The sequence below is a fragment of the Pezoporus wallicus genome, unplaced genomic scaffold, assembly GCF_028554395.1.
Source record: "Pezoporus wallicus isolate ANWC-B61680 ecotype Strahan unplaced genomic scaffold, APGP_CSIRO_Pwel_v1 contig_8188, whole genome shotgun sequence".
Classification (NCBI taxonomy): domain Eukaryota; kingdom Metazoa; phylum Chordata; class Aves; order Psittaciformes; family Psittacidae; genus Pezoporus; species Pezoporus wallicus.
This window is the reverse complement of record NW_026640104.1, coordinates 1984018-2011070: the sequence shown is the minus strand read 5'-3', so window position 1 is coordinate 2011070 and position 27053 is coordinate 1984018. Positions and strand designations below refer to the sequence as shown.

Sequence of the window (27053 nt, the reverse complement as noted above, 5' to 3'; positions counted from 1 at the left end):
TTCATTTTAATAGAAGCAGAGCAAGATTCAAGTTCTTCTCATACCCTTCAGGAGAATCTTAAAGCCAGACATATGTCATTAAGACTACTGTGGTTTCAGTCAGACAGCAGCTTCCATCGCTGCTAATAGTCATAGATGCTGTGGAGAAAGGGAATTGTTATTTTTTAGTAGAGCCAGTGGGAATTCTTCAATCAGATAATTCTTAGTTGGAAATCATCAGTTTTTTAACAAGCACTTTTTTAGAGTTTCTTGGGATTGGCATAAGATTTCTGGTCAAAATAGAAACAGACAAAAAGAAACCGAAGATTAGTTTGGTGTCTGGAGTACTCTTATAGCATGTGGTAAAGACCAGGTTCAACAACCCTTTTCTGGCTAACCTGCAACAGCAACGTGACCATGAATTTCCCATTTCTGTCTCAAACAGAAAATGGGAACTTTTTCTATTTCTAGCTATTTTGGTGTATCTTCCCTCCGTTTTCAAGTCTAAAACCCCCAAGTTTTGTACTCTCCTCATGATTATTCTCTTTCCATTCAATTTTTTTAAGATCTCCTATACAAATGGCCCTCCAGCTTCTCCACTATGAGTGAGAAATCTCACTAATTAAAGGATACAGACTAACAAGAAAATATTCTATGTCTACACTATGAACTGGCTTCCAGCAAAGAGCATCCCACCCTACAAACACCAAAGATTGTACATATATTTACTCAAATAATCTGTATTATTCATGAACAGACATTTTATGAGACAGAGGCAAAAGTATCATTCCTGAATGAACAGCTTGGTAGTATAGGCCCTCTGATAGGAAGCATTTCTGGATGTGTTCCACCACTTGATGTTCAGGAAACCATGTTGTATGACACAAAGGATTAGGAAAAATAAGCTGCATGACATTTATTTTGTAATTTTAACATTAATATCTGTAGAAACATTTTATTGTCAGTACAAAAGTTAACAGATTTTAATACTTCTTTTACCCAATTTAAAAACAAAAGGACAACCAAAACAAAACACCACCACAAAAAACAGTGTAATTTGCATTCATACTGCATGGCCATACCAGTGTGAGTGTTCTGAAAGTAAAAACACAAGGCTTCTGTAAAAAGATACAAACAACAGTGATATTTTAGCAGAGGCCAGTGCTATACCTACTGTTATGGAATGGATCAGAAGGAAATACTGGAGTCAGCATGAATTAATCCCTTAAAAAGATGCTGATATTCCTATGGCAAATTGTCATTATAAACAACAACTCTCTTTTTAACTTAAGTTACAATAGAAGGATAGTCTAAAAGGCGAAAGATACAGGCCAAAAGATCTGGAACCTATTATCCAAACTCAGGGAAGAGAATTGTAGTTAATTTGATGCATGTGCAACTCAGGGGTAGAAGCTCAGCTCCTTTTAGAGCAGTATGTTCTGCTATGGTTATAGACAAATTCATGTCTTTCCTTACTTTAGGAACCCTCTTTGAAATTTTCTTCCTTTTTTTTATGTGTGTGTCTGTGTGGAATGATTTTGATTTTTGGCCACGGGAAACATTTCTAAAGAGTTAAACTGTTAAAGTGACAGGTATTGAGAAGAAAAGACTTTCTTGTGAAAGGATTTGGCTTTGATAAGAATAATCATCTGACACTGCAGTTTTTAAAACACAAATAAATCAAAAGTTTAATTCCCCCAAATTAGTTATATACTGTAAATATTTCTTTTTTTTTAAAAGATCTGAAAACTAGTAAAGTCTGAGCATTATATCTACTAGTTCTCTGTGCTGCCTGCATAGAAATGCCATTTAAATTATAAAAACACAACAACCCTATAAACGATTAACTGTTTTGTACATTACCAATTAGTTAATAAATTAATGATATACCATTTTCCCTGAAAGCAAAGTATTTTCCACCTTTGGATGGTGAAAATTAAGAAATTCTGTGTAAGAACAGCATTTAGCAAATAGCTGTTAAAAAAGAGACTAATTCGCTAGGTGGATTGGGACATCCATTTTTAAATCAATACAAAAAATAATTCATTGTAAATATATATAATATATATTTATACATATTTTGAATATATTTACATACATCCAGCACCTATATACTGCATTTGTGCTCTGTAAGTGTGTGCCAACATATATTTTCTCCAAATATTACAAAATAAACAAGAAAGGCAGACCCAGAGTTTGCCTCAAGTCCAACTGGTCCATTGTACAAAGAAAGTCTGTTGCAGCTTACAGGAAGCCAGAGAATTGATAGCAAAGGGTATCTAGACACAGTTCATAAACATTCTTCTTGCTGGGAATGTTTAAAAGTTGTGAATTCTGAGTTTCTTTATGTAGGTTTTGAACTGCTTTCCTCCAAGTTTGGTTTGTGGTTTTTTTTTTTCTCCTTTTTCTTCTTTTTTTCCATATTTCATATGTACAAGCAGAAACATTAAGGTCCTGGAGAAAAGAATTCATTTTGTATATGGTAGGTAGCTTGATGTTCTTGTTTCTTTATTCACCTGTATGACTTACTTTCATGTTTTAACACTCCCATTCATGTGTTGGTACTTGGGAAGACAAGGTTCATAAGGCATTGGATCAGGAGAAAAAACAGAGTCATCACCTGAAGAACACGAACTCCTCGTGTCAGGGTAACTAGGTGAATATTGTTCGAGAGGTCCACTGAGGTCCAGATACTCCTATGACAAAAGAAAGAAACCACACTTTAGACAGTAAGACTGACAATAGCATGTTACTGCTGCACTGATTTGGCTTGATCATCCCATGGGTGAAAGAGGAGTTTAAAGATGACATTTCTGTAATGCAATTGCATTCAAACCCACCTCTTGCTTTAATATCTCATAAAACAAGAAGCTTGGATAGAGAAAGAAAACCCAAACCAATAACACAGTACTTTTCTGAAGTCCAACATCACCAGCATTAGCCGCGCCACTGGAAATAAAACTTGCCAACCACATCAAAAGAGGACTTTTCACTCGCAATGATAAAAATGAAATTTCATCCTAAATAGAACCATTTTTCTTTAGCACATGGTAATGATTTGGTGAGGGAAGGATACTTCCAACTTTATATTCCTTTGGTCACTTTGAATCTCTGTTTTATATTCTGTGATATTAAATTTGTGTTTAAACATGCAGTGGCATACATGTAAAAAAGAGCTGAAAAAGGAAAATAAAGTCACTAGATTTTGGGGTTTTCATATGCGTGTGTGTCCCAGAGTAGCTATGACCAAAGCAGTCATTAAAAAAGGAAATAATATCTGCTGAATCCAAGTTTTGGATTAAGGCTTTTTTGCTAGAAACAACAGTTTTGGCAAGAGAATAAAGTTATTTTTCCCCTTGAAATGTTCCTTCTCTTTCAACTTCTAAAGGCAGCTGCATTCATTTAAATGCAATCTCTTCATTTGCTAAACCGCAAGTTATGATCGTACTGACGAGACAAGTCTTCCACCTCAGTCAGTATTTTATGCTGCTGTGCTTCGGTTTGGGGTAATTTAGTTCTTCAGCTAACACATTTTTTTAAATCAGAAATTCAATCATTACCATATTATAGTTAAAAAATGGTCACCATTTTAAAAGCAGTGAATATAAGTTTTAAAATGCCGACAAATACAGTAGCCAGCAAGAGAAGGCAGTTTGGATCTGTGATTACTGCCTACCTTGCCTTGAAAAAATCCACAAGGGCAATCATGACATGTATTTCTTAGGAAACCAGTCCTACATGAACAGAAATAATCAACCATTTTCTAGACAGACAGAAGAAGAAAGTATTCCAGTATCTGAAGAAACAGGGCTTTCTCATGGGATATCAGGCATGGCTTGTCACATCAAAAGACTTGATGCGATTCAGTTATGAATTCAGTATTTAAGGTGGGCTTCTTATCCCTTCTCCATCTTTCTTATCCAATGCCAAGGGCCAGAGCCACATAAAGGGGCATAAGAAGTTCCCAGTATCAGGTTGGTTCCTGGTGTTGATACAACAATATACCCTTGAGATTGACTCTGGGTAACTTCTGCTTTTGGGGCTCTAGGAAACATTCCATGCTACCCATGGAAGCATCAGAAATAGTGTCTTTTGGAAGGGGAAAAAATAACAAGCAAACAAAAAAAATCCCCAAAAACACCAGTGAAAAAACCCAACAAGCGATGATTATGGAGAAGAGGAAGACATTTCCATAAGCAGAAGTAATCACTTGGACAAATGCAGAGGAAGATATTATTGGCTGCCCTAAAAAATGAGTTGGGTAAACTAGGCTGACTCTGTACCAACGGTGTCATTCCAGGGGGAAAGGAAAAGTGCCACTGTAGAGAGGACAAGCAGAAGTACCATCCCATTGAAGCATGATGGACCCGACTTCAGGAAACCTGTGCAGATTACAGATCTCAAAAGCTACAGAGGAAAATGGGAGACACACTAGAGTTCTCAGGAGGTACTGAGTGAGAACATGACAAGTTTTCAAGAACATAAAACATGCTGCAAACACAAGTGAAATAATTTGCTTTCTATGTCCAGGGTAAATAGGACACAAAGCAATATCTTATGTTGAAAGATTAGAGATTAGGAAAAGCTTTCAGGAAATAAAGCTAATGAAACAAAGCAACAGACTGTCAAGGGGCGATGCAGAAATACAGCAGGGGAGATCTTTAAGGACAAGTTACATAAACATCTGTCAGGGATGACAAACGTATAGTGGATCCTGCCATAGGTCGATCAGATGGACTGGATGTACTGAGCTTTTCCCAGCCTTTTTTCCTGTGATTCTAGTCTAAAGTAATTGACAGAACCCTAAAGGCCTTTTCAGGTTACCTTTCAGATCCTTCCAGCCCCATGACTTGGGAAGGCAAGATGGTTAAACACACACAAGAAAGCAAGCAATATCCTTTCCCAGGCTTAGAATTGCAGCCCAGAACCTCCCTCTTCAATTTGCAAGTGCATATCCAGTCCAAGCCACCCAGCACTCTGCAGTGGCAGCCAGCCCACCTCCAACAAGTCTTGTGAAATCATGTATAATTTAGGCAGGAAAAGATGCAGTCCGTCTGGATGAGGGGAGAATGGTAATGATATGCAGAGCTGCATTACCGACTCCAAAGGGAGCACACACATATTCTTACCCCAACTCTGAGCCACTCCTGAAGGTGCCACCTTTTCGAGTAAGCCTTAAAACCAGAATCCAGGCAAATATATAGCTGCTACTGAAGCAAAAGTCTCTTTTTCAACTGGATCTACTGAACAAATCATGGTCATAAAAAATGGGGTCTCTTTACTCAGGCTCTCCTGTCATCGCTGTTGCACACAGACTTTCTTAAAGCTGCATAATAATCCATTTTTTTATTTATCTGACAATTATGAAAAATCAGAAAGTAATACATATATGTATCAAGAACAATCCAAATCTTTTTTTCCCTACTTTTTTCTCCCTTATAAAGAAGCAACAGCAAGTCAGAGAAATTTATTTTGAAACTGTTAAATCAAGTTGTTGCTACTTCCCTAAGTGTTTTGTTCTTTTTCTTCCTCCCGTTATAGATATCATTTCTTAGAATAATAGGAATTCACAAAACATTTCTGAGACACCAAGCATTTCCTCTCAAAAGAAGTTTCCACCAAAAGAATCAACATTTCCATCACTTGTGATCTTCCTCAAAGGTGCATGTGCTTTAGTGATAAGAGAGCCGATTCCTGTGTGAATACCCTAATCAGTGTGTTCCTTGCTAAAACTAATAATATCTCAGACCTCTGAAAGAATGCTCTTCAAATAAAACCTTTCTGCATTCATACATCCCAACCTGAAGCAGTGTTAGGCAGGACCTTTGGATAATTGGATGACTGTTCACATGTTCCCTATGGGTCCTCCTTCCCTCCACAGAGAGCTATTTCAGTGAACCTAATTCACTCTCAGACATATAATCTGAAATCTACCATCAACAGTTTCTCCTTTCCTGACCTAGATATCATGGCTGGGAATCAAACCGGGTCGATAACTGAAAAACACCATGAACTCTACATATCTCCTTGACATGAACCTCATGTTGAAACACATATATCGCCTCTCAACCTGCTGCATGCAGTCCCTCGATACTGCCACTCTAAAAACATCAAAAGATGCAATGAGAAATAAACAAAAACATTTTAAAGATGTGTTTCTGTTTAGTTACATAAATCAAGGCATAATGGCAAGAAACCGAGGATTTCATGCATGTAACCTCAGAGGACAACGACAAACAGAACAAGAAGAGAACTTGAGCAGGATTTCATAATTGAATAAATTCCATCTGTCTCCGGAAGCATTTGTCCTGATCAGCAGCTTATGGAGGGAAACAATTTACCTACCTCATTAGTTGTGAGAGTGAGAATCCGATCCAAGTCTTCTACCAACTGTTTGAAAGTCGGTCTCTGTGAAGGCACAGCATGCCAGCAATCTCTCATCATCATATAGCTGTAAGAAACACACATTTTCTTGGCTTAATTAAAATCACGCGTTTCCTCGCAAATCTCTTCACACACAATGCTCTTCATCACAAGCAAAGCAGCAAGCACCCACAACCCTGTACACTGACCACTGACTTTGCCAGAACTGTTTGATATTCCTTTTCCTCAAAGGTGCGTTTCTACTCCTGAATCTCTTCCCCACCCAGTGTCTAAATTGCTTTTTTTGTGGATCCAATTCTGTAGCCTTCTTTCCCAGGAATTGCAGTGGTTTTAAATTACTCATGCTTAAATATTTGTGCACGTTAGGGATTGTGGGCTTTGTGAAGAAATTAAAGAAATTATTAAGAAAAAATAAATTAAAAATAGTTAAGGGCTCCACTGAAATATCAGAGTGGGAAAACACCCTCCCTCCATCACCAGGAGATAACGGTGTGCTAACGCAGAAGTTCCCAGATGTGCTTTGCTGTGTACAAAACCAGCCTGATGTACCCTCCATATGATTAGTGGCCATTTAGGCATTTTCATGTTAACGAGATTAAAATAAAGCAAATGTGGGTGTAAAAACACTGATGAAGACAGGATAGTAGATGATCTCTTCTTTTTTTCAATGGGATCACAGCAGGGTGTGTAAAGAAGATGCTTAAATCCTCTGTCAAACATTTCCTGAAGACCTTTTCATACCTTTACTTATCTTACACACATGTATATCTACAGTTCTGCTGGGAGAAGCATTAACCATGTGAATTCAGTACACTTTATGCCCTCCAGTCCTGGTATAGCAAATAAGGGTCCTTACAGTTCATTGGTGCAGTTGGCAGGTTTATCCATTCGATGCCCTTCTTTAAGCAGCTTAAAAAGTTCCTCCACTGGGATTCCCGGGTAGGGCGATCCTCCTAACGTGAAGATCTCCCACATTAACACACCAAATGACCAACTACAAATCAAAGAGAAAACTGCATTAGTAGATCTGCCTTACTGCTGGAAACAGAGATGTGTCTGTGGCAGATGCAATGACTGTTGGCTTCTCTTAGGAGATGATGAAATCAGCATCTGCCCAACTCCGACCACAGAGTTGGAAGGAAGGAACCTTAAAGCTCATCCAGTTCCAACCCCTGCCACGGGCAGGGACCCCTTCCACTAGAGCAGCTTGCTCCAAGCCCCTGTGTCCAACCTGGCCTTGAACACTGCCAGGGATGGGGCAGCCACAGCTTCTCTGGGCACCCTGTGCCAGCGCCTCAGCACCCTCACAGGGAAGAGCTTCTGCCTAAGAGCTCATCTCAGTCTCCCCTCTGGCAGGTTAAAGCCATTCCCCTTGGCCTCTCACTATATCAGTCAATTAATTGGATATATGTCTAGGCAGCACATAGAAATAGTGACTGACATGAGCAGAAAGATCAGAAACACACTCTCTGCCTTTGCTGTGCTCTAAGCACCCAAGCTTCCAGGACTATTGCAAAGAACCACGTCTTCACAGCTTAATTACTTACAGAGCACTCACAGCTGACCTGGATTGCAGTGATGTGGCAGGGTATTTTGGAAAAAAAAAGCAGACTGTTCAAAACAAAAATATTTTGCCTCATTCTGCTCGCCTATTTTTTATCATTAATTGTTGTTAGGAAATGAAAGAAGATCATTTAAAGCCAGTTTTCCTGCCTGCTTGCCACCTCCTCCAGCGCCCACCTCGCTGGCAAACCAGGGCTCTTTGGCAGGCAGCTTTGCCAGGTAAGCTACAGCACACAGCTTGCACTGGCTCCCCAGCTTCTCTGCAGCTCTCCAGGCTTTGAGCAGTGTATTTTAGCAAACTGTTTGCACAAACTTACAATAATATTATCTTTAGCCTTCTTCAAAGCCACCATGGGGCCAAGAGGCTCCAAGTTCCAGCACTGAAACCCATGTGCTGTTGAAGAGCTCGGACTGACTTTCAATCCTGAACCAGTGAAGTGGTTTACTTCACATTCACTTTCATAATTTTGCCAAGATGTTGTTTTAAAACAAAAGTGGGGTTCACCCTTAACCTGTGTATACAGTTTCCTTGTAAATACTGAAGAAAAACCTCAGTAAATGCTTTTCTTAAGGGCAGTGCAGCTCAAAAAGTGGACCCATGTTAAAGAATGAGGAGATACCCCTTATTTTCTCCACCCTGCCCTTTTTCCCTTTAACCCTGCACTGACATGCATAACCTTTTAAAGCGGTGCTGGGAAACATCCAGCCCTTTACAGTTAACAGCTTCTCTTGGAGAAATAAAAACCATGAGATCTTCATCTGCACTGCATAAAAATACACATCTACTTCAAGCACAGTGCACACGAGTACCGTAGACGGGCTTAGGAAACAGTAATAAGAAGCAGAATAAATCCTGAGCAGTCGGGTTGCATCAGCCAGTGACTTTTGTGCACACATTAAAAGATTTGAAGTGTCAGAGTCCAGTGATTTCTGCTACACGGGAAACACCAACACTTCTGAAAATCAGAGAGAGCTTTCCCACTATATCCAGCCTATGTTTTATTGGACCTAAACTTAGCACAACTTCTTATAAGAACTTTTGCTTGCTTTCTTTCCCTCTCATGTTTTTTAACCTGAAGGAAGTCCAGAGTATGTCAAAAGCCAAGCAAATTAGATAGACTCTTTGTAGCTGAACATCCATAAATAAGTTCAAGGGGGGAAACTTCCGCACTGACAGAAGGAGGTTAGCATTTTCCACCTTTCATGTGCTTTGAAGCCGGGCAGATTAGTAACAGAGCACTGGTTAGCAGTCTACCATAAAATCCTCACTTTCTAAGGGCAAGTCCTGCTCCATCTATTAATATGTGAAACAGAATGAAAACTCCTACAGGTAAAAGACAACAGCAAAATACACTGAAAATATCACAGACTTTCACAAATGCAAACCAAAACAACCCTCCCTCCGCCCCTCAAAACCCCACTCAAATAAGGCCACTTACACATCACTTTGATGCGTGTAAACTCTGTCAAACAGAGCTTCTGGAGCCATCCACTTTACTGGAAGCCGTCCCTGTAAATCAGGAGGGGAAGGGAAGAGAAGTTAAACCAGCAGCAATTTACAGGATGATTTCAGTCCTGATTTCTCTAAAAGGTTAATCAGTTCTTAGAGAATAGTCTGCTAATGCAAACCAGCATAGAATTTCCCTGAAAATTTTGAGGGAGAAAAAGCAAAATGGGCTAAAATAAAGAGAGCATGAAGAAAAATGGATAGAATCATGGAAGATAAAATTAAAAGCACTGAGGGCTCCCCAAAAAGTTCCCAGATTGCTTGCTGGGAGAGCGATACAAGAAGCAGCTCTTTAAAGACAAAAAAAACAACCCTCTGAAAAATAGGCCTGCCTGCAAAAATAAGGTTTTTAATAAGAATTTGGGGTTTATGTTCTACCTTTCGCAGTGACCCAAAACTCAGTCACAACTGCCTGTTGCTTTGCATAGAGACAGCTCTGCTCAGAGCCCAGGAGTCGCACTACATTTGATAGGAAGAAGGTTCAACTCCTTCCAGTACTGATGTACCCACACCTGATTGCTGTGTCTTTTGGAAGCAGGCAGATATTATCATTTTAATGCTATTAATTACTTGGTGCTTTATTTTGATAGATAAGCCCTTATATGTGACTGTTAATAAATATTTATACAAAATAGTAAAGCCTGTAGAACAGCAAAGTTCCCATCAAAACCCATCAGATCTTAAGAGATCTTAAGAGATCTCATGAGTTAGGAAAGATCTGATGAGCACCCCTACAAAACAGGTGTAAGATGTTCAAACTAGGCATCAGTAACTACCTCTGAAACAATCTATGCTCTTGATTTGGTACAAATTGGTACAGAGCAGGGAGGAAAAACCTGTCTTCTCAACTTGTAGCCCCAATTTGATACTACCCTCGTAACTTGCACATAGCATAACAAATACAGGCAAAAAGCATAAAGCTGTATGTGGCATTACAACACCGAAATAGGACTTGTATTAGGGTGATTTCTAGCACTGTTCATGCAGTGCTTGTCAAGGTTCTCCACTTGGTACAAAATATGCTGGAGCCAACAGGAACATTCCCACTGTTTCAAGTGACTGGAGTCAGGGACACACAAAAAGCAATTCCTGTATTTTAGAATTTCTAATAAATCATACAACATACAGCCTCTTTGGTTATCTTTTAACTAACCGTCATGGTAAGAGAGGACAGAAACACTTACGACCTTGATCCCCGTTTTCTGTCCGAGATGAAAAGTGAGGCTGCTGTACAAGAAGCCCATTAAGTTTACAACCACAGTTTTTAAGTGAAACATTGAAACAAACACTTGTTATCAGAGATAAGAGAACCATCCACTTACATTAGTAGTCTTTTTATAATAATCTATATTGTTGATGTCTCTGGCTAAACCAAAGTCTGCTATTTTCATGACATTATTTTCAGTCACCAAAACATTTCTTGCAGCCAAGTCTCGGTGGATACACTGGAAAGAAAAGGGAAATAAAAAAGGCCCACTGAAATAAACTGTTGTAAAAGTTAAATTGCTTCCACACTGTAAGTAAGTCTCCGTTACGGATTTTAACCCAAATCAGAAGGTGGGAAAGTCACACATTTACTAAAAGCCCATGAAATAAGGTTGTCTTTCTCACTGTAGTCCATCCTCTCATGTGGTGTTTCCAAGTTGAACACCAGCCCTAAGAAGCCTCTTAGAAAAGCCTGGTTTATTTAAGACTTGTGTTTTGCTAAGGCTGAAAGCCTGGGTGCTGACACAAACCATGCCAGGCTCTTTGTGATTCACTCCCCATTACATGTGCCCAGGTACAGGTATTGCAGCACTTTCATTACAAATACTATTAATGAATGTTACATTGCTTCTCTTAAACTATATCATCTCACAAGAGCTAAAACCTGACAGTGGAGCAGTGAAACCATTTTTAATATAGAAGATCTTAATATGAAGTATAACCGCAGAACAGAACTTTAAAATAGATGTCTAGAGTGTGTGAATTTACTTCAAACCTAAGACTATAACAATTTAGTTATGATAAGGAAAGAAGAAGCCCAAAACAGTCTAGGCTTGGCTGTTTGCTTGTAAAACAACACATTTAGTTTCAGTATCCAAGCTGTCTCCTTAAAGACTTTTCCTTCAAGTCAGCATTATCCTGAAAACTTATAACTGATTCTTGACACTGGAAGTATATTATTCCTGTGTTTAAGTAGCATTATTAGGGTTCATACAAGATGGCATGGTAAGAAACACCGTATTTGGAGTCCTCCCAGGATATTCTACTTCTTTTCAAGTCAAATATCCTCCCCCCATCATTTTGGATTACCCTTTGTGTTGTACTCTTTATTTCAGCATGTGCATAGACATGCTGGACTGAACCACTGCAAAAATTATACCAGAGCCAATTTCTTTCTTGCATTATAACCTGTCCCAGCAATTTGCTGAGATCTCTTATCCTGCATGGGTAAAATGAAGTTTCTGCTCCTCACTGGGTTAGCCATGGGGAACTGCCAAGAAAAACTTGCTCCAGCAATGCCTTTATGTGCACAGGGCCAGACAACAGTACATGCTTTCAGCATCAAATCAGTCTTGTAACTCACCATCAGCAAAAACTACATAGGCCAGCCTTCCTACTTCCCTGTCCTTATAGATGTAAGGCACTATGAGCTCAAAGCAGTCAACCAACTACAAGTTCATGATGTCATCTGAGATACCCTAGGATATCTAAGGTATCTGGATGAGACTAGCAGGGATGACACAGGATCTGCAGCAGACCCAAGCCCTTCCAGAACAGAAGGCTGGGGGTACCGTAGAGCATCTCAAATGGAACGTTAACACCAAGTGAGTCAAATCCTGACACCTTCTGTCAATATACTTCTCATATCCTGCATTTTTGCAACTAATGCTCTTCCTATCTTCTAAATGGTCCCCCTGTTGATTTCCATATCTGACAGGTTTCCCAGCTTACCCTCTGGCCCTAACAATTTGCTGTCTCTTTGCAACAATCTGGGCCAGTCCCTGTTCCTGGAGCTCCCCCGTGGTGCTTGCATGGTACTGGAAGGTTAGAGAGGGCATGCCAAGAGTTCTAAAAAGCATCCAAACGACTTTGGAAATGGGATATTGTTTCCAAGTACAATTGCTTGCAAGGCAAAAACTTTACGTAAGGCAAAAAGTAGGTGCCCAAACATCATCTTGACTTCTTTCTTTTGAAGTCTCAGTGACCTATTTATTGGACTGAAATAAGAAGAACATTGGCCTTCCTGCATGATGGAAATACTGTGAGAAGACCAGCTCTTACTATTTCAGTTCCCTAAGGCGAAAAGAACTAGTGAAATGCAAACAGAAGTGGTGGGATATCTGAAGAACTGGAATGCACAGCTTAGTATGTGCTGCCTTTGTTTCCCCTCTGCCTTGTACAATGCCTCGCACTCTGTCAAGTTCAGCGCAGTGCTGACCAAGTGGTTTTGCAAAGGGTCTGTGTCAGGGATGAAACGGTTCTGCCCTGTGCATCTCTGTGAGCTCACCCCTTCTTGGTAGTGTTCTACAACAGCGCTTCAGAGCTTCTCAGGTGGATGCTTGTGCTCAAGGTTTGATAAGCAAAAGCTTTCCTTTTCCCTTCACAACAGTTCTATTTTCTTGGGATATGGCTCATTGCCAGGAAAATGTTTCATTACTCTTAAAAACGGATACCCAGAGGCGCTTTACATAACACAGTACTTATGCTTACTCCATTAGATTTCTGCCCTGGTCTCATGCATGTTGCCCTGACTACCCCACTATGCTGAGAATTACTGTTTCAAAATTAAAGAATAAAAGCAAAATTAGACCTAGATTACACACACACCCCCTCTACAAGTGCAGAAAAGCAGTAAAATCATGACTCCACACAACAGGAATGGAGGGTTCCACTCGGCTCTGGTCTTCGATTAAAAACAGCTCCATACTTGGGAGTGAACATGACGGGAAATTAGTATAAATCCCACTAACCACTCCACACCTTGCAGGAAGTATTTATCATCAATATCGGGGGCTCTGGTTTAGCCACTGGGTGCAAACACCACGCAGGGTATTCATGATTGCTTGTCCACCAAGCCGCAGTATGTTTACAGTTAGTTATACAGGGATATTGCAGGTTTCATAACTATAATTTAATCAAATTACTGGTTAAAAAGAAAAGTTGAAGAAATAAATGCCTAGGGACACGACAGGATAAATGAATTCTTTCAATAAGCTTGCTTTCCTGACAAACACCAGTTTTAAGTAAAGTGCACAATTTAAGTGACTAATTCACTCCATTTATTTTTCCCTCTTCTGTTCATTTCTGCCCTGGCATCTTGTGGTCTTCTTAACTCTGCCTATTATCATTCTGTAAACCCTCCAAGTAACTGAAGTCATTTATTTCACATCACTGTATGAAATGATTTGGTTGATTTGACTGGAAACAGAAGGCAAATGGTGCCTGCTGCCCCATGGGTGGAATAATGTGACTTGTGTAATCAAGTGACCACCTGTGCTTATGAATTCAAACAGCAGATACGTACACAGTGTTTACTTTGAGTGATCCATTCTGCGCCTCATTTTAGCAATATTGTTAAACAGTGATTAAAAAGTTCAAGTGTATGAATTTTCCCACCGCTCTCCAAGAGCATGGATTATGCAACTCATTTTAGAAGGGCTCTTATCCCAATAAATTCCTGAACATAAACGAGACGAGAACAAAACCAAACTCAGAAAGTGCCAAACAAGCACACACATCATGTACTCTGTGTAGTATTTGCTGAGTTCTACGTACCTTTTGTGAAGCCAGGTACTCCATGCCTCTTGCCAACTGGTAGGTGCATGACACTAAGTCCTTGAATGTCATCTGCTCTTCTGGTACCCTGTTAATATCAAACGAATACTCCATCCCCGGGGGGCGGCGTGCTCGCAGGTACTCACGCAGGTTTCCTTTGGAAGCATATTCTACTATCACATACAATGGACCTTTGGGCAAACAGAAGCGTGTGAAAACCAGAGTAAGGTCAGAGGGTAAAGTGTTTTTATGTGAAGAAGCTTTTAGTGTTCTATAATGAATGAACTGAACCAATAAATGTTTAACTGCGAAGCCAGTAAGGACAACTTGAAACAAAAGGAGGTCTAGACCTGGCCAAATGACTGGCCCAAAGCTCCATCGCAGGATAGCAGCAGAGCTACAGTGTCTGAAAGTACCTAAACCCTGGGGTTGTGACTGTTCCTTTCCAGACCATGCCATGTACTGAACAGCAAGCACTTTCAATCAGAAAATGCTGTGAGATCTCAAACAAAGGGAAAGTGCTTAAGATTTTTTTTAATTCCCAGAGATTTATGCCATTCTGCATCACTTTACGTGACATAATTAGCTTTTAATAAAAACACTGTGGTCTTCAGAGAGTAAAAATGCTCATTTCAGATTCATGGGATACAAGCTCCACTAAAGCAGGACTGACAATTCAGAACAACAGGCATGGGTAAAGCCCCTCTAAAATGTCATTTTTCCCCCTGCAGCAAGGGATTAGAGAGTTTTCATTTGATATAGTACCCTTTCTCATATTAAAGCTGCAAGTATAATGAGAGACAGGAGTTAAAATATTGCTGCTAAGCTAAGGAAATATCTAAAAATCCCATCACGGCATGACTGCTTCCTTAAAAAACTCTTGAAAAATTATGATTAATGAGACTTTTGCAGACCTGTTGGAAAGTCCTGCTTTACTTTCTTTTCTCTACTCACCATCCTGGGTACAGGCTCCAAGGAGATTGATGATGTTTTTGTGCTTCCCGATCATCTTCATCATCTCCATCTCTGACACCAGGTCAGACAGATCTTTTTCTGTAGCATCATCTGTACAAGACACAGGTTCAGTTTGTGTTTTCTAAGCATGCCACCCCGAACTTCACAAAGGCTCACCAGTTGGTGTAAAACATGTGCTTCTGAATGAAGAATACAGGATTTGTTTTCCTGTATACGCTGTATGTTACATAAAGTCATATGTTACATATGTCATATGTCCTAACAAAAATAATCTGTCTCTGATAAACTGACCAACTCTTCAACGTTGTATGTTAAGAGGCAGCAGTAATATCAGACACGAAAATGCTGTCCTTAGCTAACAAGCCTCCAATAACTATGCCTTTCCTGCAAACTAACCTTATAATTAAATGCAAAATAAATAGGCCTCAACCACCTGGACTGAATGGGCTGGGATACACATATTGACAGCCTCTGACATGAACTAAACTAAAAGCAGAGAGACCCACACGATGCTAATATATCTTCTGCCTCCTAAATACTCACTGCTCAAGATAAACAGGCTGTCAAGGCACAGATTTACACCCCAAACTGCTGAAGGCTGAGGTCAGCTATGTGCTCTTTGACCCCCCCCATGATGACAGAGCTCAGATGCCACAAAAGAACCTTTTCGTGGATGAAGACTGCCATATCGCCCATTCTGATCCCTAATCACCCAATTTTCTTACCTTTCAACATCTTGACTGCCACAGTCACTGCTTCTTTAGGCCTGTCTTTGTCAATCCCCACCGCTTCGGCCATGACCACTTGCCCAAAGCAACCTTCTCCCAGGGGTTTACCCAGCGTCAGCCTAGAGGTGCAAACAGGAGATTAACACTCAGCATCTGGTGAAGGGATGCAGCCAGTGAAATTCCAGGGCTAAATATAAAAAGCTTTCAGCATCTTGCTGCAGCACGAAGCATTTATCATATGGAACTAATGAGACTCTGTGCATGCATCAGTTTTCATGTGCGCCGCAGTATGTTTTCTTAGGGATGGGATAGCGAGCATCTCAAAAGGGCAGATCAGTTGCTAAACCCAGCCTTTAAGCTCTCCCTCTCCTTGTACTAGGAGGCTGTAGCAGGGAGACAGCATGGAGGGGCAGCTTTCAGAGGGCAGCAATCAACACGTGAGCTTTTCCTGTCCTTGTAACATGGCCAGTTGTCTTCTTTTTCACACTGACCACAAGGAGATGAAAGAAGTTTCTTTGGGCAAAGGGTGGTATTAAGATCAGGGGGATGTTTTAGGTATTAACTCCTGTGATACGGTGGCACAGTGCAAACAGAAAGTAAAATCAAATATGCTCTCAGGCAGCATAATTTTAGCTCAAAATTCATTCTTGCTTTCTGTCTGGGGACACAGGCTGTGAAGATTTGCCTAATGATGCCTTGCACTGGACGAATCAGCCAGGACAGACCAGACAGCAGGTCTGGGGGTGATTATCAAACTCATTTCTCTGTTGTATGGCTGAAAAGATGGCCACCCAGCTGCCTTCTTGAAGGAGAGAAGATGAGGGGAAGAGAAAGGAGGACAGTGGCAGTCAATGCGGAGAAAAGCTCCTAAATATAATTTAATGCCTGATGCTTTGAAATGTAATTCACTTTGGCGTACGATTTCTCAGGGGTCTTGATGTCTTCCTTAGAGCAAAGGCACTTAACTGCTTTGGAAAAGGAGGTGTATCTTCCATAAGGCTCTTGCCCCAGGTGGCTCATGCATGCAGCGAAGGCTCAGAAGGGGTTACTGCTGTGAGGGACTGGGTTAAGGCTCCAGTGATGCTGATGCTCTTGTGCCTTGAAGAGCTGTCAGGAGCTGCCACGGCCACCAGCTCTGCTCTCTGCTGCAAGTCCCACCATGCATAAAGAGGCGATGCTCTCCCTGCACGGCAGTACCTACATGGGACAAAGCACTTGGCACATCCGAGCATCCCCTACAAGCTGTCTTCTTTACAGCCACCCCAGCAAGATCCAACATCCTCACGCATTCCCTTTGATCCTTTAAGGGGCAAGACAGGATGCTTTATTTACCCATAGCTGGGTCTAGCATAGAGGCTGTTTCTTGGCTGCAGGCTCTTTGGTGCCACGAGTGTCATGTAGGAGGGTAACAGAAGATGCCTCCTGCCTGCAAGCACCTGGGTTCTGCTCAGAAAGCAGGAAGCAGAGACTGGAAGAAACTGAAACTCAGTTATAATCACAGTGTCTACATCAGAAACCTTTTAAAAGGAGCAGCTGTTAAGTGTGCTGTGCAAAGTGTATTTTGCAAAGCATATACCTGCTTGCAAAACCTACTCAGCTGTAACAGACACAGAGATGCCAATCTCAGATTTATGAAGATAAAAAGATAGAATCAAAAAGAAACTTTAAAGCCTCTGGGCAAAATCTTTTTTGTTCCAGCCCAAGTGCTTAAGGGCCAGATTTGGGCTCCTTTACTCGCAGAAAATATCATCTAACAACCAGAAGCAGTGCCATAGCAGAAATCCAGGAGGGTGGTCGATGAGTTTGATACTGCTAATGTTATCCAGAGGAGGGGGCAGACTCCGATAAGCATTCTCATAACCAAGTTCCTCAGGACTGGCTTTTCATGGTCAAAAGCAAGATTCACAGATACAGTGTATGTAGGGACTCATTCTTAAAGCATGGACTTCCGTCTTCCCCAGTGAAACACAGAGAGAGATTGCCATATCATCCACAGGAGAGCGTTAAACCAAGGCTTGGTGGTTTGAAAACCCTGCTTATCTACTTGGGCACAAGTCAGAAGTGAGAAGCGGCTCCTCCGGAGGGCAGCCCGCTGACTCCTTGTCAGATGCGGTCTTTGCCTTGGTTAGAATTCCTCGAGCTGTTTTGGATCGGTTTCTAAAGCAAACGCGAGTTTTAAAAGGTGCAAAGACTGAAGGGCAGCGTACGCTATGCTGAGGTCACTCCAGACCTAAAATTGAATTTAGGATCTTGGCAGAGAACAAACATTTGCATTGGAAACTGCTTAATTTATGTGCTATGGCCCTGCTAGGACTAAAGTAACAAACCCCTCATTGTGTGCCTCCTGCCCCCCAACCTAATAAACTGCCTCTAAATAGCCTCCTTTCATTGCAAATCTGCTCCACCGCCGTTTGCGCTGAATGCTGGTTTGAAATGTTTAGCACTCTAAATTTTTCCGCATTTAGTGTATCCCCACAGGGTCCGGGCTGACAGAAGCACATATACAGGCCCCCACTGTTGACTAGAATCCTGCAGGTGGCAATTACAGCATTTTGCACTGCTTTGCAGCTACATCATTAAAACGATTTCCAGAACAGTTGTCAGAAGGTTCAGAATTACAGCTCTGCCATCCACAAGTTACAACCCTGAGCTTTCAAAGAGAACTGCTCATGATAAAAGGGGTTATTTTCTCAAAGCCACCTAAAGACTTCTTCAAGTTAATATTAACGTTAACATATAATCATAGTTCCACCTCTGTTAATATTATCTCTCTTTTACATGTCTTCTTCATATTAAAGAATAGGGTTACATCTTTAATTAGATTATTCAGAAGCTCATTTTGCATATTAGTCAACAGACTTTGAAGAAAACATTACGGAGCCACATGAATTTGCATATATCAAAATTCAGCAAGCTCTGCTTGAAACCTAATGCTTTTAAGCAACAGAAGTTCTATGTATATGCATACAATATGCAAAATGTCCCCCTAAATCAAAAATCACTGTCTCCGTTAATACAGGCTAACATAAGATCAAAACAAGTCCTACCCAGAGTCTTGACAGAAAGAAAAGGCTGTCTAATACCATATTCTAGACTTTATCTCCTACATGATATTGTATTACCTGCTCTACAAATATTAACTAAGTAATAACTGAAGAACACAGTTGAATGTACAGAGGTATTGCTTGAGGAAATCTTGACTGTCCTTCACCAATGCTTGTATGTGGCTATTTCTCCCAGTCTAGACCATAGGCTGCCCAAGGAGGTTGTGAATGCTCCATCCCTGGCAGTGTTCAAGACCAGGTTGGACGAGGCCTTGGGTGACATGGTTTAGTGTGAGGTGTCCCTGCCCATAGCAGCGGGGTTGGAACTTGCTGATCTTAAGGTCCTTTCCAACCCTAACTATTCTATGATTCTATATATAATTTGAGATAACATTTGAGGTTCACTCTTCTCCTGATAGAGGAGATGCATTTCAGCAGAATATCTGAAAACCCACAAGAAATCTGAAAATAAAACCAGAACAGGCAGAGAAAATCTAGTTTCTATTTAAACAAAGTGACTTCAGATAACTGAATTGCATCTTGATCTTCAAGAGATTTGGGTAATTGAGATTTCCCAGGGTTTCTCGAGTTAAAAGGACACATTACAAATCACGTGCTTAGGTAGTGCGAAAGGAAACAGACTACATACTTATCCCTTGGAAACTCCCATTTTGGGTCTTCTGGCAATTCATATTCCGAGACTCCTGCCAGCATGGGGGCATCGGCAGTCGAGGAGAGGCGAGTGGTTATCCTCACCAGAGGCGTGTTGGAATTCATGGAGGAGCTCGAGTCGGCTGACACCTATAGTTGTAATACAAGATGCAAAAAAGAAAGGCAGAGATGTAATTCTGACCCAAAATCCAGAACCCAGCAGCACCTGCTAACCAAGCCAGCTCAGAACAGTGGTATTAGGAAGTGAACCTACAGTCCTGTTGCTAGTGCATGACTCTCACATATTTTCCCTCCCTGTAAGCACAATAGTAACTCTAATTGCTGCCAAGGCTGTGTCTGCCCCATAGGTCAAAAACCATGTAAGTTTTAAATGCATTCACTCTGAAGACAATTTTACTATTTTTTTTTTGGTGTTAAAAAGTAAATTCAAATTTTGGATTTTTGATTTAAAACACTATTTTTGCAAAGGCTCCTATATTTTTCATCAGAGAAGGGCAGCAAAGCTGGTGAAGAGCCTGGAGCACAAGTGTTATGATAAAGGCTGAGGAACCTGGCGTGGTTTACCTGGAGAAAAGGAGGCTCAGAGGGGACCTTACTGCTCTCTACAACTACCTGAAAGGAGGTTGTAGCAAGGTGGGTGTTGAATTTGTCCCACTTAGCAAGTGATATGACAAGAAGAAAAAACCCTCAAGTTGCACCAGGGAAGGGTTGAATTGGATATTAGGAAAAACATCTTCACCAAAAGGGTTATCAAAAGCATTGGAACAGGCTGCCAGGGCAGTGGTGGAGTTACCAGGCCTGGAGGTCTCTACAAGCAATGCAGATGTGGTGCTTTTCCACAGAGGTCTTTTCCAACCTAAATGATTCTATGATTCTATAGTTTCTAAGCATTCAATATCGAAAGCATGAAAAAGCTATCACAATAATTGGGGGATACTCAAGTTCAGTTAACTACATTCTTAATTAAAGATTCTGCAGGCAGTGTGGAGAAGAGCTCCTAAAAATAATGTCCAATGTTTTGAAATGTAATTCACTTTGGAGTATGATTTCTCATGGGTCTCAACATTCTCCTTAGAGCAAAGACACTTGATGATAACTGCTTTGAAAAAGGAGGCAGCTCTTCCACCCATGTAACAAAACTTGTTTTGGTGTGAATCTTCCATAAGGCTCTTTCCCCAAACCTGCAAGCAGCAACCTGCTGTCTGCTGACCTCAGTTTCATGTGAACATGAAGACAAAACAAAACTGCCTGTATTGACAGCCTTCCCCTCCTTTAAGTGTGAATCCTCCTTCTCTCTTCAGGCCATGATAGGCTTGGCCAAGCCCAAACCTGGTGGTCAAAGCAGGATGCAGGTTCTTTCACAGTGCCATCACTGGTACCATCCTCACATCAGGTGGCAGGACATTCTTCTCAGCCAGCATTGCTGGGACCCTGCCCAAGCTGAAAGCCTAGAGCATCAGAACAACTACCACTGTTGACCTTCGTCCCCTTCGCCTGGAGTCAACTTTGACACCAGGTTTGCTCATGTAATACCGAGGGTTGCATATGTAAAATGTTACCAGGTTACAATTTTGTTCCACAGATCTTATAACTAGATAAAGCAATTATAAGCAAATAGATCCTAATAGCATTAAAGTGAAAATCAGTGTTACAGGGTTATGAACACAAAATCCTCTTGTCTCCATGACACCTGAGAAGTCCATATTACTGCTTCCTTATATTAAACCCAATTAGCAATTACAGCATCTCAGCCCATGGAATTACTCAAGCTCCTCAGAACGGGGCTGGAAGGCTTTTTCAAGTCACGCTCTTGCACAACGTATTTTGACAAGACAAGGCTAACGCTCTTAAACAGATTTCTCTTCGTAACTCTTGACCACTTGTTTTAAGAGGTCTTTCTGCAGGAAGAGATCCTCAAACCCATCTCATCAAATGGTTTTGGCTTCTTGACACCTTTTTCTAGGACTAGAGATGAAGACTGGAAAGAGGTTTCATAAGGAAAAAGTGTTAAGGATTGCTGTCAAAAAAATAGCCTTGGTAATCAGTTTTGCAGCTGACAGACCTTTCTTGATATCAGGAGCTCCAGTTTCTGTATGCAAGACACTAAGGTGTCTATGGAACAAGAAAGCATAACTGCACAAATTAGAGTACCATTCAAAGGAAAGCTGGACCCCACTCGTTCATTCCACCATCTTCAATCTTAATATTTATTTTGGCAAACCTAGAGTACCTGGCACATTTCTCTGGGATAACAGATACGGTGACCACTTGGGATACAAACAGAAAACTGCTCTTAAGGCAGACTACGTAGCTCTAAATAAATCAGTAAATGAATACTGAGCAGGGTCCAAGAGAGAGATGTTGGCATACCCAGTCTACAGAGGGGAGCACATCTGCTGGAGCTTTATGGCAAGCCAGCATAAGAACCAGGGCTGGAGTCAGACTTTTGCTTATATTTCTGCTCATTTTCATTATGATTTTAAAATGATGCTTTATGAAATGAACCAGCTCAGCAGTACGAGATGTGCAAATGTCCACAAACAATATGGTAACTCCTTTGTCCCCCAGGAGTTCCCCTAAATGTCATTTTCCTGTTATTTCTGGATTCCATTTTTACCATCTCTCACTACAAACCTACTCATACTCTATGATCACTTCCCTCACATTTCCAAAATCCACCCATTATTCCCAGCCATTCTACCAAGACCTTTATGCAAGTCTTGATTCTCCTGTATTTATTAACATTGCCTTTATTTCCTTGCCTTTCTTTGTCATTATAGCCACTGTTTTCATGGGACATCAGGCAAGCATGGAAGTGAAACTGCCAAATTTAGATACCCCTTATGTATCAGAAATGGCCCAAAACATTCTGGGTCTTTTTCTTCATGAATGCCATATTTGTATTAGACACTGTTCAGATCTCTGCCAGAGTTTCATCTTCTCCCTAGCTCTTACCCTACAATTCAACAGTCTTAGCATGGTTAAAACCTACCAGTGTAAACTTGCAATAAACGGAAATACTCTGGTGATGCATTTTAAACACAGAAGTTAAATAGTAATAAAGTATAGAAAAAAAACAGATGAAAGACTCTGACAGTTTCCCTTCTAACCCTATTGCTCATGTTTACTTCACACAATAACTGGATGACTGGCCAGAGATGCTGTAGGTAACCAGAGTGCATTAATGTGAATAGGAATGATGAGAAATCCAGAGGAACCACTAACTCACTGTCTGGGAAAAGAAAAATGGACTGTACTCCCAGGGAATATTCTTCTGATTGATTAACTGGAGCAGTACAAGGAGTTACAGGAGCTCAAGGGCTATAAAAATCTGCTCCAGAAAAGATGAAGCCAATCCAGGCTGGCCTGTGATTGGAGATTTTCTGTTTCAAAATTGGCCTTACAACTTTTCTGCAGTAGTTAAGAGTTAACCTTTGAACTCATCCCTTAAGCACCTTCTTTTGTTGCCTTAGAGTGCACTATCAAACCATAAGGAAAACTCCACCTACTCCAAGGTCAGCAGACATGGTCAACTTCAATGTATACATTTAAGTAAGAGCATAAATAGAAAGCCTTTTTCTACCTTGCTCCTTGCAGCACTGCTCTCCAACCTCCTACCATGCAGGCTCAAGAACCAGTGACACTTTTGACATGAGCCCTACACTGCAGCATGTGGTGTTGCCTTCAAGTATGTGGATGCTCTTTTTGCTTTCATTATGCAAAGATTCAAGGTACATTGGACACAGGTCTAATAGAAGCCACAGTGAGTATTTGCCTCAAGCCTGTAACTGTACATGGCCAATATACAGACTTCAGGGCCACTTTGAGGTCTATAAGGTGCCAAGAAGCAGCAGCTGGACACCTAGTCAGAATGCATGAACTCCTGGGCAGTCACCCAGCTCACCACCTTTATCTCTCCTCAGAGATAAAGGAACAAAGCCAAGCCAGAGCAGAGAAGCAATGAAGGACATCTGATATAGGTGAATCAGACTTCTTCAAGGTCTACTCAGTGTGTTGGTGACACCTGTTTTAAGTGATAACACTACACTAAGAAAACTATTTTGAGTGCTCAATTAAAGCAAGGCAGAAGTCAGAGTGACTTAAGCAAACACTGAACAGGACCTCAACCTCAACAGAAAGGTAGATCTCCACCATAAAATATTCTCTGTGTGCTTCCTTTCTGCTTTTAAGAGGCCAGAACCAAGAAAAGTACCAGCCCAAGATAGGACTTCAGCCCCAGATCTGTACTTCAGAAAGAAAAAAGCCCGCTGTGTCCAAACATCAGGCACCAATGCATGATTATATCCCCAATGTATTTTTCTTTGGCCAACACACTGTATTTAATCAGCTCTAAGTTAATGCTTTACAAGCATTTCTAAGCAGTGGAGCATTTAAAACAAACAAATCTTTGCTGGAATCTTTAAATGCCATGTGGCAAAATCAGCTGCAGAGCAGTGTGTAATTGTCTGTAATTGATTATGAAGGGTGTTTTCCTCCACTGATGATTTATACCATGTCCCAAAGCCTAGATCTGTCAGTTCTGGCACTCATGCTGTGAGATTTTAGCAGCCATGCAGTGATTTCCTATAATTGTCAGTCTTTTTGAAGGCTCTGCTATAAAAGTTAATTTGAAATCATATGCATATATGTATATAAATATAATTAGTAAGTAACGCTATTAGCTGTTGGTGGAATCAGTCTACCTAAGTGACTGGATCAAGGAAAATAGAAGGTTAAATGCACTACACACAAAACTGAGGATTCCTAGCGTTAGGTACTGACATTTTAAAGTACACATCATCACCCCTTCATGAAAAGCACTCCTTTTGAAACACTTATAACAACATACAACTACAACAACATAACAAATACTGAGCAAGTCAATGGTTTCCATACAGAGAACTCCAAGGATAAAGCAAGAAACTAAAATAAGTATTAAGGTAAATTCCTTGCTACCTATCCTACTCACAGTTGTGTATTAATCTTTGTAGTTCAGAGTCCAGTCATTAAAATGAATGACATTTGTACAGCTCAAAACTATGTGAAATACCATGTTACTTTACTTGCTCCACAGCACTTCTCTTTTTTTACAGGTTCTAGCTGATATCATCATTTTGAATTAGCTATTTCCTGGGTGAGCTTAAATCTTACTTTAAACCAATCAGTCTTTGTTCATCACAAAGGCACTCTCTATATCTTATGAAGGCTTAGACTCAACAACGACAGTAGATATAAATTAATGGGAACGTATTTAAAAGACTGAGCATAAGAAATCATTCCTCCCTGTTTAAGACATATATGTGCACCCAAGTCGAGGGGTCCATAGTTGACAGATTAACTGTGATAGCAATAATGAAATGCTCTAGTGATGACACACACTCATACTTGACTTTGACTGGGCAAGTCACCAGAGACTGTCTTTTTGTCTTTTTCAATTAGAATTATTTGAGAAGAGAAAAAATAAGTTCTACAAAATAGATGTATATCCTACTAAAGGCTACTCTGTACCTTTTTGGTTCAGTGACCCTGTCTCTCGAAGCCTATACTGCAAATCAGCTTGTGATGTTCAATCCTACAAATACTCCTTCCCCCTCCATCTCAAGCTGTACTTCAATACAGAACATTGCCAATACCAACAGAGCAGTGCACATCTCTGCTTTTATATAAAAAGGAGGAACTGTTTGCTGGATTTCCCTGTAAGCAGTTTCTATTTCGAAAACCAAGTACCAGATCTAGGGAGGCTGAGGTTTGTAGGGGGAGGAAACTGATAAACCCTGACTTCATCATGACCCCTCCTATAAACGTGAAAAGAACTTCATTTTGGCAGGGAAAAAAAATGCCTGCATGTGGGGAATGATAAAATCCTGTAGTAGCTCAGACAAAATAGTGTATGAGAATCTAGTCCTGCAAACCAAACCATATGTTACTCAGCAAGACTCTTCTCCTGCTTAGATGAGATGGCATCACAGTCATGCAAATGCCTCTTTGAGAACCATATTATTTTCATATCCAACTCCTTAGGGAGCTTGACCCAGCAGCAGAAAGCTTTGAAAACAATATCAAGAATTCCCCAATCTATGGCCTCATTTCTCTGGAATTCCAACAAAACCCATCAGCCAGCCCCAGATCACTGCCCAGCTCACAGTCTACCTGCCACGAGCATCTCCCCCATCCTCTCAACAACTCAGCCACTTTCTCTATCCCTCACACACACAGCACAAAGGCAAGGGAGAACCTTCTGTGACCAATAGATAAATTAAGGTTCAGTGACAAAACCGCAGCGGGCTTTCAATACAGACCTCTGAAATGCAAATAAACCAAAACAAAAAGTAAAGCTGGCAGTACAGCAAAACAAACAGAGCTGAATAATCCAGAAACGCACGCCCATGCAATATAACATCTCCTGGATTATTGTTGATGTTTCTCGATTTTTGACAACAATTCTGATATCCAAAACCAGCTGTAAAACAAATGCAGAAACCAAACAATTGCTGCAGCCTTAGATACTAAGGCGATGCTAACTGAAAAATTAAGGAATCTTCACTGCTGATGAGCAAGTCTTCAGGGATCGCTTGCTTTATCCTCCTTCTACAAGCTAATACAGGCAGTTAGTGAAATAACCAGTGAAATCATCAGAACAGAAATACAGATTTCTTCTAATGCTTATAGCAGTTACGCTTCCCTCTCTGAAGATATGAAAGCAGAGAGCCCTTCAATGAGAAACTCCTGTTCACAAGAAACTACTTGGGAGAATTGAGAGTAGTGGAATTTTTGCTTAGGGGTTGAAATAGGATTCGTGCTTTCAAACGTATATACTGCTCCTCGGACCATTATTCCCACTTTTAAAAACAAAATGCTGTTTTGGTGAAGAAGATCTAGAAAAACAAAAGACATAAATAAAATCCTATCTGACAGGCATGGTGTAAGACAAATATTTTTTTCCTCTGTGAAACAATAGCTTTGGAGAAGGTCCATATTGCATCATTTAATGATAAATAACTAAACTGAGGGCAGTGGTTGGCACTGCTGTCACACGCAATGAAATAACACTCTCCCCCTGAGGAACCATTTCCAACTGACACAACTGAGCTCACACCAAACCCGAGGTATTTTTAATGCCGTCAACTTATCTGAGTCATTATGATGCTTTTGTATTCAGGCAGAAATCTAATAAATGCCTTTTATCTAAGCAGCTGATATGTATCTCTCTCTGGTTAAGTATACAACATTAGAAAAGCCTTCTTTGTCCTGAAAGCTACAGATTTTTAGCCATAGAGATGTGCGAATTGAGCTGAGGGCTTATCACTCTGATACACTCATAGTCCCTCTTCTTCCCGGTGATTCCTAAGCAAATGAGTAAAATCATAATATTACCAAAAAAAGAGGGGGGAAAAGTCAGATGAAATAAGAATTAACATTTTTGTGCATAAAACAAACCAA

At 40.6% G+C, this 27053-nt stretch overlaps 1 protein-coding gene across 16 annotated transcripts in view; it reads right to left on the bottom strand.

The window, feature by feature from the left end:
- Positions 1-870: 870 nt before the first annotated feature.
- The window catches only part of FGFR2 (fibroblast growth factor receptor 2), an 86708-nt gene continuing 60525 nt past the window's right edge, over positions 871-27053 (bottom strand). For all 16 annotated transcript variants that reach the window (XM_057417281.1, XM_057417293.1, XM_057417294.1 and 13 more), the window contains 9 exons: positions 19591-19742; positions 15895-16016; positions 15149-15259; positions 14195-14385; positions 10756-10878; positions 9366-9436; positions 7220-7357; positions 6325-6430; positions 871-2675 (listed from right to left, as the gene is read on the bottom strand). In XM_057417281.1, coding sequence (XP_057273264.1) covers positions 2511-2675; positions 6325-6430; positions 7220-7357; positions 9366-9436; positions 10756-10878; positions 14195-14385; positions 15149-15259; positions 15895-16016; positions 19591-19742 — 1179 coding nt within the window. In that variant the 3' untranslated portion in view covers positions 871-2510. The remainder of the gene's footprint in view (positions 2676-6324; positions 6431-7219; positions 7358-9365; positions 9437-10755; positions 10879-14194; positions 14386-15148; positions 15260-15894; positions 16017-19590; positions 19743-27053) is intronic.